Raw genomic sequence first — 12,092 nt, 5'->3', positions numbered from 1 at the left:
AGTCGGAATGCCTTTCAAGTCTGAGTGGTTTAGCATAAATGTTTATTCTGGAAGGGTAACTAATTGGTTAACCCAACCTTGTAGCTTTTGTGGTTAACAGACTGAATGCATAAAAAACAGCTAAAACTGGATGCTTAAAAAATGTAAATACAATCAAATAAAACATACATTCAAAAGACCTGAGGATATAGAATGACTGAAACAGTTCAGGGCTTTTTCAGTGTTTTTCCAGTTTCTTGGAGCAACTTTATTTGTAAGGGAAGTAATGCCTGTAGCTAACAACCTAACCACACAGCACCTTGTGCTGTCAGCAAACTGAAATTCTGAGTTCAATATTTACCAGAGACTCTTTCAGACTTTAAGTTAGTCAAAGTTAAACTGGAAGTTATCTTTCTTCAGTGTTTTTAATTCCAAAATGTTTTACAGTGTCAGCATTTGATGATGAGCTTCTAACTTTGTGTTGTTCCTTGTGTAAAATGAGTACTTTGACAATATTCTTTTGGAGTTAACAACTCAAATATGACCCCTGAAGTTGAAAAATATCATGAATAATAGGTATTATGGATAAAGTGTATACAATTCCCATAAAGCAACATTCTGTCTTCCTTCTATCATCATTCTCAGTCCATATCTGTAAACCCTCATGATTTGAATGTTGATAACATCTCTTAACTACTTTCACAGGTGGCTTATTCAGCATCTCTTTCCTCATTGTTCATCAATCTTTCACATTGTAGTTCCTGATCCTGGTAGTTGTGGTTTGAGTTTTAGGTCTGGGGGTCTTGGACGTCTTCTGTGGTGTTTTTTCAGGAGCCTTCCTTTGCTGCTTTGAGGGATGGCTATGGATGGGAGCGCTGATACCCTGCAAACTCACTCCAGTATCTGCAGGCTGGGCCTCACTCCTCGTGCTCACAACATTGTCACCTTTATGAGCAGACAATAGGATAGAGGTATTAATCAAATTTACAGCATTTTCACTGTTTGCTTAGAATACTTTTTTGGAATAATTTTAAAATGACAATTGCTAAGAACCAAAATAAAATAACATAAGCCAAAAATAAAAATTTATATTTTATCCTAACCAAAATTATGCCAAAAATTAGAACAGCATATAGACATTAACAAGAAATTACCTTGGTAAATGTTCTGTGAAAATATGAATTAAACAAAATAAAAGCAAATCAAAAACAGGAAATTACATTGGATCACAAAAAATAATAAGAAAGGATTGGTTTACAAATTCATGGCACCTTCGTTTGGGTTCTGGACTCAAAATTTAGGAAAAAAGAAAAAGGAATTATTTTTGTATTAATAATTATTATATATTACAGGTATTACCAGTCCCCTTTGAGCCCATGGCAATCAGACTGTACAGCAGCAGTTTATACAGCACACAACTCTGACCACCCGGAGCTGCATCTGTTACCACAGGACACTCCCTGTAACTGTCACTCACTCACATCACTTTACTCCTGTCCTCAAAGGATAGTAAAGGAGTTTGTCATCTATTTTATCCTTCTACTGTTGTTGTCTATGTCCTTTTTAATGGCTCTAATCATATTGATTGTCTTTTGTTACCTGTCCTCTGCCCTGTGCTGCAGTGACAGCTGAATTTCCCCTATGGGGATTATAAAGTACTTATCTTATCATATCTTATCTTATCTGTTTGCTTGTGTGTATGAGATGAGATGAGATGAGATGAGATGAGATGAGATGAGAACAACTTTATTAATCCCGAAGGAAATTGTTGTGCCAGAGTTTCAAGTACAAAAACATAACAGTAATAGATAATAGTAGAAAGGAGGAAGAATAAGAAATATAATGAAATATGAATTGTCTAACTGTTAGCAGTAACTACAAAGATTGAAGATTCCCTGCGGCTGAGGGAAGAGGAATTAAAAAGTCTGATAGCCTCAGGTAGGAAAGACCTCCTGTGGCGTTCAGTGGAGCTCTTTGGTGGTATCAGTCTACGACTGAAAGAGCTCCGACAGGACATGTGCTTGTGTGTGTCAAGTTGCATGGGTGGGGTTATCTTTGGCCCGCAGGATAATATTTTATTACTATTAGAGGTGGCATGCCAATGTGTTGCAAGCAGCATTAATACTACAAGTCCCACAATGCACAAGTGCCGGCAAGCAGGAGCCCCACCCGCTCATCAGCTGGCCTTGCCGAGTCACCTGTTGTCAACTGTCAGCTACCCCACTCCCAAAAATGGCTCATCGAAAAGTGGACCTTGAAAAAAGGGGGCGTCAAGAAACGTGAGGGGCAGAGTATATGTTCACGGAGAGAGCAGCTACACTTCTGATACTGCGCAGCTGTCGGTTTTTATCCGTGGAGTGGACTCAGATCTGTGCGTAACAGAGCAACTTTTGGGGTTAAGATCAATACAAGGCACAACTATGGGAAATGAGATGAGATGAGATGAGAACAACTTTATTAATCCCGAAGTAAACTGTTGTGCCAGAGTTTCAAGTAAAAAACATAACAGTAATAGATGATAGTAGAAAGGAGGAAGAATAAGAAATATAATGAAATATGAATTGAAAGGAGATCTTTGAAGCGGTATGCGGATGTATAATTGAAATGGGCCTGTCTTGGGATAAACTTGTGGCACTGACCGAATGTGCGGTCAAATGAGTGGACTGATGGGCAGGATCCGGATACGGCATGTCTACATCAACACTTGTATAGCATCAGAGAGCAGAAAACTGAGCTGTAATTTGTGTCCTTTTTGTAATTTTTTTTCTTGTCACCACAAGGCATGTTGGATACGTCTTTAAAGAAAAGTCTTTTCTGGCTGTGAAAAAATGTTCTCATTAGAAATTACCCTGGAAATGCTGCAGATAGTGCCATAAGAAATAACTTATTTAATGTAGTTCTAATAGGCAATAATTCAAAATCTTTATCAATATTTGCAATAAGTTTTATTCAATAAGTACTCAGGCTTATTCTACTTCTTCTAACAGAAAAAAGTAACACAAGCTAATATTTATCTTAAATAACACAAGCTAATATTTATCTATTTTTTCTAATATTTATCTTAAGTGATAAACCTGTTGTCGGGGTGAGTGCAAAAGGTTTGTCTAGCCACAGGCTTGTCAGTCTGATCTTGTTCCAAATGTGGTTGTGAAACCACTCCCTGAGGTGATCGGGCTCTGAAATTTCCACCCATAAGGCCACACATTTTAGTAACAACGCCCCTGTCTCCTACCATCCCTGTGCCCATATGACTTTCATTGACAGGGTTATGTCCATGAACTTAATGTACCCTAGTTTGTTGACTTACTGAAGCACCTTATTAATCAAGCCTCACACAGGACTGCACTTATGTGTCCCACAAAGCTCTATGATTAAGTCCTGCCCCCTCAAAATCAGGGGTAGGATTTTACAGTCCTTAACCAGTGGCCAAAAATTAGGTCAAAAGTATATTCATTGAAATTGAAGATATGTTTGGATGAGTAATGATGGAAATTAGAATAAGGTGCTATGGATAAAAATGAATAAATCCATTATTAAGGCCATTATTTCAGGACTTTTCCAATCTCAATTATCGCTGTGATTGGCTCTTGCCCACCCATGATAATGCTAAGAAAACGAATAGACATTGGTGATAGTGCGAGCACTGTTTCTGATGACATGTTCAGTGCAAGGTGGAGACATTTCGTCACTAACAAACTGACTGAATGATTATTCAGTCTATTAATAAGGATTGTCATCCTTAAAGTCTGCAGAAGATCCAGTGGGGCTTAGAGTAGTGGGGCTTTCCTGCTCTTAGGCTGTTGGCATAATGTAGAGGGCTAGCATTACTAATTCCTTCTTCCCTATACTACTGGCTTCCATATCAGTCACTGGGGTCAGCCTGGATTAATGTGAGGATACAGGACGTGTGGTGACGCAGAGGTTGCTGAAGGTGTTCCCTGACCAGACGCAGTGTAAGGGAGTTCGTTCAGGAGCATGATGCAGCTTTTGAGTCAGATGACAAAACAAACAGGGGTCAAATTCCATAGAGGTGTCAATGAGGAGAGTGCATTGGGATCAATATGATGACAGCATTCTGTCATTTTTGTAACTGTAAAACCTCCAACTGTCTTGATCCCTCAACCAGATTTTCACCTAATGTGACATGCAAAGAGGTAAGTGGGCTTCATCCAATCACTTGGACAATTATCACTGGCCCTTCAGCTCTGGAACAACTTACAATAGATGAGAATCATTGTGCCTGGCCTGCTCCTGAACGCTAACCAGACTGGGTGTTTGCAACCACAAGCAGCAGTTCCTAAACATTTTAAATCGTCCGACCATATCCCAGAGAGAAAAAATGTGTTAGCTGATCAAGGGATACTTTATTGAAGGAAATTCTCCTTCCATCCAATTAGCTGCTGAGTAAAGAATTTTCATTTTATTTGATGCTGGAGGAAATTTGCTTCCCATCAAGAGGCTCTGCTCAGAAATTTGCAGATTATCACTTTCAGCCCATGTATAAAACTAACAGAGCACCACAGAACGTGTCCTACATTATTGGAACCGTTTGGTTTGCAGCCCACATGGGCAACACACCAGCAATAGGGGGGACAACTGATAGTCCAACGTGCGGTGCTTATGTGCCTCTTACAGCGGTAAGGCGGTCTGAGCTGGGTTCTGATGCTTCTAAAGATAGCAGAGAAAAGGGGCCCCCTAGTCATCCTATAAGAGGACAGAATTTATTCAACAGGAGTCTTTGCTCCACTGAGGATACCTTCTGAATTGGCAGACGTGCTGAGTCCATGGTCCAGGATCTCCCAAAGGTCTTGTAATGGCTGCAGAGACTCCTCTGACTGCCATGGTGACCAGGAAACAGTAGAAACGGATTGGGACTTCAATTCTGGTGGCCTCTGTGGTTGGCTGATCCTTGGCGTGTTCTCAATGTTTCTGGAGCCCTGAGGAGAATACACAGAAGGACTGTGTTAATATATTTTATTTGAATTGTATAGAATAGTCAAGTTTCTTTTTTTTAAGTTACCGTCGTATCAGACAATATTTCAGGTGTAAACTTGGATTTGAGGCCTTTGGACCAGGGGTTTTTAGCCCCTTTACCGGAGGGACTGTGGTGGCTGTGTCCACGGAGTTGTTTAGCAACAGTGCCATCTTTCTGCTTCACGGCAAAAAGCAATTCCTGAGGGAACACAGATATCAGTGGTCTCAGTGCGCTATCTGCTGGTATAAATGTTACATTTTCTCAATGTCTTCATTCATCTAAATGTGCCTAACATCAAAATAAGTGTTTAGAATTCTTTGATAGATATTCTAACACTTTTCCTACCTCTAAAACTCCAACCTAATTTGCTATTTAACACAGTGTGAGAGATGTTTCAATAAAAAGTCAATTGAATTGAAATACTTCTTTCTGACGATTCAAGGATTCAAGATTTTTAAATTGTCATTGTGCAGGCACAATGACGATCTGTAGTCAGAGCCCCCAGCTTGGAGTATGTACAGGATTATAAATAGACACGTTATATATATAGTGAATAGACATGATACATACAGTACGGTATGGATATTATATACAAATGGACATGGTATATACATATAGCAGCAAGATGGCATGAAGAGTGACATGAATATGACTGCGGTTTAAAGTGCAGTTTAGCGCAAGGAGGTGAGATTGTTGGGTGGCTGTGAGATTGTCTCTGTGGGGGGGGAGTGGTTGTCAGCAGGGGGGCATTGTGTTAGTGTGTGCCTGAACAGGTAGGGGTTCAGGTGTGTGAGTGCTCTGGCACTCACACACCTGGCAGCTTACTAGGGGGTGTTGGGGGAGAGATTGCTTTACAACTCTTGGATAGAAGCTGTTTTTCAGACAAAAGAAGATGGGGAGGATATTTCTGTGGTGAATCAGGAAAGGGCCTTGTGTGGAGTGACAAACAGGGGGGCTGGAGCAGCTTGAGGGTGAGAGATGAGACACCGGAGCAGGTACCTGAGTGGTGAGCTGGTACTGTAGTTTCTCCAGAGAGGTCAGACGCCCGGCCTGCTCTCCTTGTTTCTCTGGGGATGACTCTTCCTCTAGCTCCACAGACTCTGTCAGGCAATAAAGGGGGAGTTACAGAGGGTTTGCATGTCCTTTAAAAATGCTAAAGTCTTTTACCTCCTAATGTGAAGCATTTGGATTTTATACTAGTAAAAGTCCCACTGTCAAAAGCACAATATCTATGAAGTGTTTCAATCTAGATGTAAAAAGTGTTCATGAAGGAGATGTGTGACGAGTATTTAATAATAATGCCCGTGTTTACTGATAGATGTAGAGTGATACATTTTGTGGAAATGGTAATATAACACTCAGTTTTGTGCGTTTATTTTTAAGATTTTGAGATTTTCTTCCCAGTGTTTTGTGAACACCCTGTAAAATTTAACTTGTTTTTCCCAGGATATCATTATCATTTTTGCCCTTAAAAATAATCACGGATAATGCATTTGTTTTGGAAACATTACTTTAAAAATTAACTTTGATAAGCAGGTATCAGCACATTGTTGCTTCTATTAATCATCGAGTCATCTGTCAGGGTCCTGATGTCATGCTGTTACAGTAGTCTGACCACTGCGGAGTAACAACTGTGTGTGTGTGTATGTGTGTGTGTGTGTGTGTGTGTGTGTGTGTGTGTGTGTGTGTGTGTGTTTGAGATCGTACCCTGCTGTCTAGCCGGGGTGATCTGGGTTCGAAGCTGGTTCCCCATGTCCATCAGCTGCTGCTTCTCTCTGCACAAGCTGGCGATGACTGATGATGCCTGGTTGAACTTGCTGCATCCCCGCTCACTCTTCTCACCCGACAAATTTTGGGGACGGGTGACTGACGTCAAATCTGGAGCCCAGTGCTGTTGCTGCTGCCTGAGATGGAGGTTCTCCTCTTGGAGCTGACGCATCAAAACAATGTGAAGGAAGAGAAGGTTAGACTAGAATGCCATAGCTGATAGGTGAACTGATTGGGGAAATACCCCTCTATAGAAATCAAATGTAGAGGAGAGGTATTGTGTTTTTTAACTGAACTCAGCTATTTTATGATTTTCCTCTAGTACCTGGTTTACGATGTTGGTAAGAGCAGATTGGATAGGTTCCACGACAAACTCCTGCCTCTCTGAAGTGGTAGGGTTGGACTGCTTCCTTGAATACAAACTACCCGAGTATTCACCTGAAACAATAATGGAAGAAAGTAAATGGTGTCAAGACAAAGTTCAATTCAAATACTCAATACTCCTTTTAACATGATGCTATTTAATAATTTCTGCCATCAAAGTGCACATTTCTGATTGGGTTACTTAGGTATAGTTCATGAAAACGGTTTGACCACATGGATTGATTAACGCTATTGTTGAGCTATCACATTCGGCAGCAAGACATAGAGACGGGTCATATTTTACAAAATCATTACACTCATAGTAATAATTTATCCTTTATTAATCCCCGTGGGGAAATGTCTTCTCTGCAATTGACCCATCATGGATGGACCATGAGCAGTAGGCATGCCGTTGACCAGCGCCAGAGGAGCATTTAGGGGTTCAGTGTCTTACTCAACAACACGTCCACACACTAAGAGGAGCCGGGAATCGAACCAGGAACATTTGTTTCCAAAGACGAATGCTCCATCTTCTGCGCCACACTGCCCCCGGTTACTCTAAATTTAATATAATCCAATATTCTATAACACACAAACAATGCAGCCACTTGGGGCACAGGCCAGTGTCTCCCTTAGCCCACCTTGAGGTGGCACTGGCCAGTGACCCAGTCCCAGCCCAGATAAATGCAGAGATTGCGTCAGGAAGGGCATCCAGTGTAAAACTTGGATGCCCTTGGATGCCCTTGGATGCCTAAAACTTCAGTTGACGTCTGGGTTAACAACAACTGCCATCTGTGCCAATAATCATACAGGGTACCATGGGAAATTGGGGCTACTGTGGGTCCAAGAGGGAGAGGAGGAATATGTGATCGGAGGCAGAGAGAGAATAGGACATGCAATGATTTTGGGACTGATGGTAGGGACTCTGAATGTTGGCACGATGACAGGAAAAGGTTGAGACTTGGTTGGCATGATGCAGAGAAGGAATGTGGATATACTGTGTCCAGGAGACCAGGTGAAAGGGCATAAAGGCTAGAAGCTTAGAAGCAGGTTTTAAGTTGTACTATCATGGTACTGACAGGAAGAGAAATGGAGTAGGAGTTATCTTGAAGGAGGAGTTTGTGAGGAATGTTCTGGAGGTGAAAAGAATATCAAATAGACTGAGAAGTTTGAAAGTGGAAATTGAAGGTGTGATCCTCAATATTATTAGTGGCTCTGCCCCACAGGTGGGATGTGAGTTACAGGAGAAGAAGTTCTGGAATGAGTTAGATGAAGTGATGTAGAATAGTCCCACAGATGAGACGGTGGTAATTGGTCCAGATTTCAATGGACATGTTGGTGCAGGCAGTAGAGGTGACAAAGAAGTGATGGGCAGGTTTGCTATCTGGGATGAGAACACAGAGGGACAGATGGTGGTAGACTTTGCAAGAAGAATGGAAATGGCTGTAGTGAATACTTTTTGCCTGAAAGGCAGGAACATAGGGTAACATATAAGTGCGGAGGGAGCACGCAGGTAGACTACATCTTATACAGAAAAGGGAATCTGAAAGAGATCTGTGATGGTGAGAGTGTAGCTAGGCAGCATAGGATGATGGTTTGTAGGATGACTCAGGTGACAAAGAAGATCAAGAGGACAAAGGAAGAGCAGGGGACAAAGTGGTGCAAGCTGTAAAGGCAGGAGTGTTGTATGTTTTTCAGGGAGGAGTTGAAAAAGGCTCTGGGTCGTCATGGAGAGCCGGATGACAACTACAGCTAATTTTATAAGAGACAGGTAGGAGAGTACTTGGTGTGCCGTCTGGAAGGAAAGCGGATAAGGAGAGAGAAGGGAGTGAGAGGATCCCTGAGGAATTGAGACAAAGTGTGATGGTGTCCATTTTGATGAATAAGGGGAATGTGCAGAATTGTGGCAACTACAGAGGTATAAAGTTGATGAGCCATACAATGAAGTTATGGGAAAGAGTAATGGAAACTAGACCTAGAGCAGAAGTCATCATTTGTGAGCAGTAGTATGGTTTCATGCCTAGAAAAAGATGCAGTATTTGCTTTGAGAATGCGAAGAGAAGTGCAGAGAAGGTCAAAGGGAGCCGTATTGTGCTTTTTTAGACCAAGAAAAAGCATAAGACAGGGTGCTGAGAGAGGAACTCTGGTATTGTATGAGGAAGTCTGGAGTGATAGAGAAGTATGTTATAATGGTGCAGCACATGTATGCTAGCTGTGAGACAGTGGTGAGGTGTTCTGTAAGGGTAACAGAGAAGTTCAAGGTGGAGGTGGGACCTCAGAGAACAGCTCTGAACCCCTTCTTGTTTGCAGAGATGATTTGCAGAGACTGAGATGGTTCAGTCATGTACAGAGGAGGGATAGTGAATATATTGGTGGATGGATGCTGGAATTGGAGCAGCCAGGCAGGAGGTCTCGAGGAAGACCAAATAGAAGATTTATGGACATAGAGAGAGAGGATATGAAGTTAGTTGGTGTGAGAGAGGAGGATACAGAGATTAGGGTTAGATGGAGAAGTTTGATTTGCTGTGGCGACCCCTATAGGGAAAAGCCGAAAGGGAAAAAAGGGAAAGATTCTATAACATAGAAAGTAAATGATATCCATTCCACCTCTGACCCCTTCAGAAGGCTGATGTCTTAATCATTCTCATCATCCTCCTTTCCCATAATTCTCCAAGTACTTTAATTTGCAAGTACTGATCTGGCCTAACTGTTAAAAAAACAAAACTCCTTGCAATTTGTTGAAAAGCACAATACAATTTTCTAGCAGACTCCTAAATTTTGGGGCTGGGTACATCAAATAACATGCTTTTCAGCTCTATGATAGAAATAACTGCTTTTAATAAACTTTCTTTTTTTGAATATCTAGACTGGCAGTGATTGTCTAAATTGGTGGTGACCTAATTTGTACAATTTACTTGACAGAAAGATTGTAGAATATGAGGCTGCAACAGTGTCAGGGGTACTATGCAATAGAAGACTATCAGAAGTCTTTCATATGTGAACCTGAATCTCTCAGCCAAAAGATTACCTTGCTGAAGTCCCTGGGTATGTCGATGTGTGGGGTCTGTGTGTGAAGGGCCAAGGTTCTCTTTAGATTTCGTTGTGGCTGGATGCAAGTCAGGGGGACTGGTGACGCCCCCTTTAAGCTGCTCCTCCAGGTGCCTGCATCTGGTCTTCAGCTGGCTCACCTCTTGCTCCAGAGCCTCAGTGTAGTCTGGAACTAAAGACAGGCGGCATGAAGTGATACATACAGTTATCAATTCATACAGTATGCGTGACAAAATCTGTACCTGCTGGGCTACTTTTGGTCTGGGATTGTAGCACTTCGCCATTCTGAATTCCAACTGGTGGTTGTTGATGCAGGATGGGATGAGAAGAGTGGGCTTGGAGGGGGGGCTGGGGCTGGGGTTGAGGCTGTGGCTGGGGCTGGGGCAGGAGAAGACTAACAGCCTCCATGTCCTTTGTCATCTGGGATACAACTGTCCGTAAAGCTTTATTCTGCTCTTGGAGGGACCGGATGTCCTCTGACGCCAGATATTCTACCGTTGGCATGAGACCCTGGGGGTGAAAATGCATGCACAACCACACACACATGCAACAAAAAAGATGGTTTAAAAACCAGGCAGAACTTTGGGATTGATCACATGGGATTGATCAGGATGATTCACAACCAGTTTGTCCAGAAAAACCTGACGTCTCTTGAGTGCTTCGGCATAAACTGTAATAACTACATGCACAGTTACCACATTTTATAGGCTGTCAGGCTGACGTCACGCCTAGACATGGGTGCGACACTGCAGTTGCTCGGTGCTGAACAGCAGTGCTGGCCCGCTGCGTGCCGCACTTTCCTTCACAGACACCCTCTGCCAACTAGATGGCAGACTGGACAAGGTAAACGCATCAAACCCATGCGAAGACAGCCATGTCAATTGGCTGCTTAACATCCGACAAAACTAATTGTTTGTATTCTCCTGTGTCTCGTCTGCTAGATAAGCTGATTCATGAGCTCCTATAGCAGCATCACAGCTTGTAGAGAACATCTTCTTCTCCTTTCAACTTCTCCCTATAGGGGTCGCCACAGCGAATCAACCTTCTCCACCTAACCCTATTCTCTGTATCCTCCTCTCTCATACCATCTAACTTCATATCCTCTTTCACTATGTCCATAAATCTTCTCTTTGGTCTTCTTCGAGACCTCCTGCCTGGCAGTTCTAAATTTCAGCATATATCTACCAATATATTCACTATCCCCCCTCTGTAGATGACCGAACTATCTTCAGTCTGGGTTCTCTGACATTCTCTCCAAAACATCCAACATGTGCAACTTGTAGAGAACATGCGGATCAATAATACCAATTTAATAATACCATAAAACTAAAATGTATATAAATATATATACACACACACACTCATATATATATATATATAAAGGTAGGCCCAAAAATATTTGGACAGTGACACAAGTTTTGTTATTTTAGCTATTTTAGCTCAGGATACAATTATGTAATTAGTATGGGCTTAAACTGCAGACTCTAACTTTTAATTTGACAGTAATCACATCCAAATTGGAGCAAGGGTTTAAGAATTACAACTCTTTGATATGTAGCCGCCTCTTTTTTCAAGGGACCAAAAGTAATTGGACAATTGACTCAGAAGGCTGCAAAAAAAAAAACAAGCCAGCATGGGCTCTCTTCTCTGTAACCTGTCATCAATTAAGCAGATAAAAGGTCTGGAGTTGATTCCAGGAGTGGCGTTTGGATTTGGAATTTGTTGCACAACATGCGGTCAAAGGAGCTCTCAGTGGAGGTGAAACAGACCATCCTGAGGCTGAAAAAAAGAAGAAATCCTTCAGAGAGATAGAAGAAATGTTCGGAGTGGACAAATCAACACTGGTTCATTTTGAGAAAAAAAAAGAGTGCACTGGTGAGCTTGGGAACTCAAAAAGGCCCAGACGTCCACGGAAGAAAAAAGTGGCGGATGATTGCAGAATCCTCTCCATGGTGAAGAA

General features: G+C 41.9%; 1 protein-coding gene across 1 annotated transcript in view; it reads right to left on the bottom strand.

The window, feature by feature from the left end:
* Window positions 1-390: 390 nt before the first annotated feature.
* Window positions 391-12,092, bottom strand: part of ccdc57 (coiled-coil domain containing 57) — a 34,800-nt gene continuing 23,098 nt past the window's right edge. Inside the window, exons 14-21 of the mRNA XM_086140513.1 lie at window positions 10,375-10,642; window positions 10,113-10,304; window positions 7,047-7,159; window positions 6,662-6,884; window positions 5,954-6,054; window positions 5,000-5,152; window positions 4,736-4,916; window positions 391-924 (exon numbers count right to left, since the gene is read on the bottom strand). Coding sequence (XP_085996639.1) covers window positions 719-924; window positions 4,736-4,916; window positions 5,000-5,152; window positions 5,954-6,054; window positions 6,662-6,884; window positions 7,047-7,159; window positions 10,113-10,304; window positions 10,375-10,642 — 1,437 coding nt within the window. The 3' untranslated portion in view covers window positions 391-718. The remainder of the gene's footprint in view (window positions 925-4,735; window positions 4,917-4,999; window positions 5,153-5,953; window positions 6,055-6,661; window positions 6,885-7,046; window positions 7,160-10,112; window positions 10,305-10,374; window positions 10,643-12,092) is intronic.

Source organism: Fistularia commersonii, chromosome 33 (assembly GCF_037954325.1).
Source record: "Fistularia commersonii isolate RoL2024-O1a breed Wild chromosome 33, RoL_Fcom_v1.0, whole genome shotgun sequence".
NCBI lineage: Eukaryota > Metazoa > Chordata > Actinopteri > Syngnathiformes > Fistulariidae > Fistularia > Fistularia commersonii.
Note: the sequence above shows the minus strand (reverse complement) of the source record. Positions and strands in the feature narration are given on the sequence as shown.